This window comes from Berghia stephanieae, chromosome 11 (genome assembly GCF_034508935.2).
Source record: "Berghia stephanieae isolate SIO BIC M18660-M18661 chromosome 11, UCSD_Bste_1.3, whole genome shotgun sequence".
Classification (NCBI taxonomy): domain Eukaryota; kingdom Metazoa; phylum Mollusca; class Gastropoda; order Nudibranchia; family Aeolidiidae; genus Berghia; species Berghia stephanieae.
In genome coordinates, this window is record NC_088370.1 from 20,138,705 (window position 1) to 20,144,704 (window position 6,000).

Sequence of the window (6,000 nt, forward strand, 5' to 3'; positions counted from 1 at the left end):
TCGGGTTCAACACGCAGCTGTTGACACGACTGTGCTACTACGACACGCTTTCACCATTGATATGCATATCCGTTGTCTTGACACTTAGGTTGGAAGGGGGGGGGGGGGGGGGGGGGGGGGGGGGTTCACTGCCACAAGTTTCCATAACAACATCAATAATAACAATAGGGCCATTCCAAATTTTCAGTTCAGAATATGGATATTTGAAAATTTTACAATTTTTTGAAATTTTGTCTCAAAACGAGTGGAAAACAAATTTGCTCGTGGGTCCATTTTTGAGAGGCTATAACTTTTTTAAAAAATCAAATTACCTTTCCTTTAATCTCATCTGCTATTCTTTTACCTCTTTTAGAATCGGGTTCAGCAAAAAGTCCTTTCTCCTTTTTTAACTTTCTCACTTTTTTCACAAGCTATTTTTAACTGGAGAACATTCCAACACACAAAATGATAAAGCTAAAGCAGCTGGATATTTTTTTTCCATTCGTGCCACCCTGATACATCTGAATGAGTGTGTAGTCTACAATTATTGAACTGTTGATGCATTATTTCACACTTTTTTCAAAAAATAGATAAACTGAAAGCATTGAATTCATTATCTGTTAAGAGTTTGTCATAAGCCAAATATTTTAAGCTTTGTTTGTTATCTGTGTAATGTAATATAAGTCGATTTTGGGGGTTTAAATAATTTTTTGAGTTATCCCCCTTTGTAACTTAAGCTTGATATACTTAGGTTCTTTGCATGTGATTTTTACCATGAAGCACCTCAAAATACAAGGAAAGCTTCCATGTGCTTATAGAAATAGTGTATCTGCACAATATATCAAACTTTGAAAAAAATCCCAGCCGACATCTTTGACCGTTTTGAGCCTTGAAGTTGACAAAAATTTGCGATTTTGGTGCACGTCGCAGTACGCTATGCGTTATTGTTCGAAAATTTGTAGTACTAGACCCATATTTTTGCTATATTATGTTGACCCATATGTTATTTATTGAGATACAAATCATCAATGACCAAAAATGAAACAATAAAGTCATGAAAAAAAATATTGAAAAAATTCATTTTTTTGCCGAACAGCACGGGGAGCCATATTCAAGGGCAGATAACTCCAAAAGTTGATAAATATTTTATTTTCTTTCAAATAATTGTAATCTATGCTAAAAGTTGTACTGGATAACCAAATTTGAGAGAGTTAACTTGATTAATAAAATAGTCATAGCCTCTCAAAAATGGACCCACGAGCAAATTTGATTTTCACTCGTTTTGAGACAAATTTTTTTTAAATTGTAAAAATTTCAAATATCCATATTCTGAACTGAAAATTTGGTTTTCTTCATTCTCATAAGTATCTTCAATTGAGCCAAGTTTGAGGAAAATCAAAAGGGGTGTGGTTCCCACCCTTGGTCCACTTGACGTGGAATGGCCCAATAATAATAAAAAATAATCATCATCATCTTCATTATAATTTTTTTTTAATTTTAAAAGTAAATAAAAATAAAAATTGAGGCAACACCTGTTTCTATTAAGATCAGCAAAGATGTTTTACACGAATTGGTAAAAATGTTGCTTTATGAATGATGTAAACATTGCAGTTAAAATTTAAAATGTTTGCCAGGGGTATGAAGGAAACAAAATGATACTTACATCTCTCCCATCCCTCAAGCCCTTCTGCCTGTCTCTGATTTCAGATATTTCTTGTTTCAGTGTGAGGTACTGGCTGTAATTGACATTATAATAATAATATACTTTATTCATCAAAAAAAATGAAAATTCATTCACAGACGTGGCATTCATAAAAATGTATAAATTATATATATATATAAATTTTACAAAGTGAAATATGTTGTCCCTATGACCCCTAGTTTGAATTTATATGTAAATGCATAAAAATGTATAAATATAGAATTAAGAATTAATGGTGACGCTTTATAAATTAATTTTATAAAATTGAGATGGATTACTCTTATGGCTTCTAGTGCAAACTTGTGTGTGTTTATTTGTTTAAAATAGTATTTTATTTAAATCACAGTTGCACATTAAAAATTCGAACAATAAGTGGTAAAAATGAACTAAGGTGACGTGTCGTCTTTCTTTTTATTGATAAAAGGTGACGGCTCCTCGTGGAGAACTTAATATATTTGTGAAGGGGTTGATCACCATCCTTCATAATTTTCTCCAGTTTAATAAGACAAAATCACTTGAACAGTTCTTCCACATTTGAAATTGGGTGAGTATAACTCCTTGCCTTATTAATTATCCGATTCAATTTTCTTAATGTCACAAATAGTGGCATTTCCACACCATGCTATAATACAAAAAATAATAACAGTCTCCAAAACAGATTTATGAAAGTAGGATTAATAATAAGTAATTGATTAAAACATTTAAATATATAAAACTTAAATAAAAGACAAAGTGGGAAAATAATTTTGATGACGCTCTAGAACAATTCCAATTAATTGTATATGTGAGATTCCAATTAATTGTATATGTGAGATTCCAATTAATTGTATATGTGAGATTCCAATTAATTGTATATGTGAGATTCCAATTAATTGTATATGTGAGATTCCAATTAATTGTATATGTGAGATTCCAATTAATTGAAAATCTGAGATTCCAATTAATCAGTCGGAATTATTAAGAAAAAAATCCGTCATGGACAAATCATTTCAATTACAGGCCTCAACCATACCATTTACTATGAAGCGGCTATGTGGTCCAATCGTATGACACTCGCTTTCGGATCGGAAGGTCCTGGGTTTGAGCCTTGTGCTCGGCGCATAGTTGAGTCCTTGAAAAAGGCTCTTTACTCACATTCTCACCGTACTCAGGTGTAAAACGAGTACCTGGCCGTGAACAGCGTTGTCTTTGTCCGAAAATTGTAACATCGCCTAACAGGCGCAATGTCCCATCCTACATGTTAAATGCTGCTGTTGACCAGGGACCCCCTTATAAAGCACTTTGAGCACATTTTGTGGATATTGCGCTATATAAAGCTCAATTTTTTTAAAAGTCAAAAATATATTAGATAACATACACAAGGTTTTTCTTGGATCTTTTCAAACTGTCTATCTCACTGACAATCTTCTTTTCCTCAGTCAGCTTGTACGTCTTTACACTCAAATTCCATTCCAGGCGTCTGCAGAAATCAAACAAAACAAAAATATAGCTCATTATTTTTCATTGGAAAATACAAATGATTTAGAAAGATGAAAACAAAAAAGAGAAAGATTCATGAAGAAGATAGGTAAAGGTAAATATGTTGCATAGTAGAGTCAAGATTGAGCATCATAATAGTAATAGTAGTAATAATAATAATAATAATAATAATAATAATAATAATAATAATAATAATAATAATAATAATAATAATAATAATAATATTAATAATGCTAAAAACTTATATAGCGCTATAACTCCGAGACACCAAGCGATTAAATTACAAATCATTATGGCTGAAACATACTCATTCACAAACATATAAACACACAACACAGCACAGACCAGACGCCTATCTTGCTTCTCATATTATCTAATAAAATCGAAACAGATATGTTTTAAGTGACCGTTTAAAAATAGACAAAGATTATTTTTCACAAATGCTCTGTGGCAAGGCGTTCCAAACAGAGAGTCCAAAATGAGAAAAGGATCTCATTCCAGCATTTTTGCGTATCAGAGGGACAACTAGTTTGGTGGAATCACTGGTCAAACGTAAGGGGCGGGGTTTTGAATATCTTTCAATTAGTTCCAAAAGGTAGGAAGGGGCAGTACTTTCAAGACAATAAACACTAAAACCCAGGCTTTGAATTTAATCCTCGTCTCAACAGGCATCCAATGCAGGTCATGAAGCAGAGGTCTGGCAGAATGACACCTACACTTCATGAATACTAGTCTGGCAGCACTGTTCTCGACAATCTGAAGACATCTTAGATTATGGTGAGAAATGCCAAACAACAGAGCATTACAATAATCCGATTTCTATAGCATGAGGGACACAACCAGGTGTTTGGTCACCTCCTCAGATATGAACCGTTTTAGTTGGAAAAATAGAGATCTAACCAAAATATTAACCTAATGCTCCATCGACAGTCGAGGTTTTTTCACTTTGTCAACAATTTGAATGGAAGCATCCCCCAGCTTCATATCTGATTCACTTTTCCACTTCCTGCACCTCATACAGCACCTCCGTCTTATCATCATTCAGTTTCAGTCTGTTCTCATTCATCCATTTCTTTTTCCAACACTTTGGATAAACTGATTACTAATGTCTGACACTCCTTGTAAATTTCTCTTATTGGAGACGCAGTACAACTGTGTATCATCAGCGTATTGATGGTAAGACAGACTGAAACTTCTGATGATTTTAGACAGAGGGCCAAAGTACAGAACAAAAAGAACGGGTCCAAGTACTTAACCCTGGGGAACCCCACAATCAAGAATGATTTCCTCAGATCTATATTCATCCACCGTAATAATCTGTTTAAAATTAAACAAATATGACCTAAACCAATCAAGCACTGCACCAGACTAATAAAAGCATAACACTAATAATAACATCTTATCTCTTGCAGATTGCAAGATAACAATTCTACATCTCATATTTTGTATCTTATGGTATAGTATTTAATGAAGCATCTTTTTTTGCTATGCGACTAGTAACAGCCTATCTTAATTTTCATACTGTGCCTAAAACTTCAGTTGTTTCCTTCTCAGAAAGAGGTTATTGACTTACTGAATAGCTGAATTAATCTTGTCCTCATTCTTATAATACAAAGAGGCCTCAATTTCATTCAACCGTTTCATCTGCAAACAAAGAGAGAGAGAGAAGAATAATAATATGGGATTAAAAATAAATAGTTGAAAGTAAGAAATGGACACAAATTTATCATTTATTTCTATTGATAAAAAAGGCTCAAAACAACACATTTCCAAATTCCATAATGCTCATCACTGCATATTATGACACAAAGCTTATATTATATCTAATATAGACTCCCTCTATTTCATCCAGCAAAAAGAGCCAGTTTTATAGAAAACTTTTGAATACCCATCACTGCTTGCAGATGTTCTCCAATCTATACACAATATCAGTAGATTTGGGTAGGCGTAGGTCCCTTGCCTTTAGAGCAATTTATTTTCTTCATGTCTTTGGAGATTAAAATAAACTAAGATGTCCGGCTATGTGGTCTAGGGATATGACACTCGCTTTCGGATCGAAAGGTCCTGGGTTCGAGCCTCACTCGGCATATAGTTGAGTCCTTGAAAAAGGCTCTTTACTCACATTCTCTCACCATACTCAGGTGTAAAACGAGTACCAGACAGTTAACAGCATTGTCTCTGTTGGAAAAAATTGTAATATCGCCTAACAGGCGTCGTGGTTTGTTCTACATGTTACTTGGTGCTGTTGGTCAGATACCCAATGTAAAGCGCTTTGAGCATGCATATTTACTGGATATTGCGCTATATAAAACCTCAAGTCAAGTCAAGATGTCAATATAAATTGGGTTTCAACGATAAGTATGAAACTTTTATCTATAAATAAGAGTAGAAGATCAAGAACAAAAGTAGTTTTACCAAAGAATACCTAAAAGATCAGATTTGAGTTTGTTCTAACAACATAGTCCAAGACCCTATAAGGCAGACTTTTTGAACAGGTATTCTTCCGATATCTGTCACTGCTCCTAACTAGGTACTCATTGACACAAGAGTCAAGGGGAGTGATGTTTCCATAAAAAATCAAAAAATCTCAGGTTTAAGAATTGTATACAAATTGGGAAACATTTTCTATTCATCTATAGATAGTGTGTGCTTGGCTAAGAAGCTCACAACATTGCCATCCAGAAGTATAACGGACCAACACACAAAACTCTGTGTAACCATGAACTTTTATAGTCTGGATAATAGAGTTAAGTGAGAATTACTCATAAACGTGGATGGCAAAGAACAATAACAAAGATCCGAATGACGTCAACTTCATTCTATCTAAATCTATATTTAAA

The 6,000-nt window shown here is 33.7% G+C and overlaps 1 protein-coding gene across 2 annotated transcripts in view; it reads right to left on the reverse strand.

Moving 5' to 3' along the window:
* Positions 1-6,000, reverse strand: part of LOC144957306 (uncharacterized) — a 29,543-nt gene that overhangs the window by 20,632 nt on the left and 2,911 nt on the right. For both annotated transcript variants that reach the window (XM_078888440.1, XM_078888441.1), the window contains exons 4-6: positions 4,734-4,804; positions 3,039-3,140; positions 1,643-1,715 (exon numbers count right to left, since the gene is read on the reverse strand). In XM_078888440.1, coding sequence (XP_078744566.1) covers positions 1,643-1,715; positions 3,039-3,140; positions 4,734-4,804 — 246 coding nt within the window. The remainder of the gene's footprint in view (positions 1-1,642; positions 1,716-3,038; positions 3,141-4,733; positions 4,805-6,000) is intronic.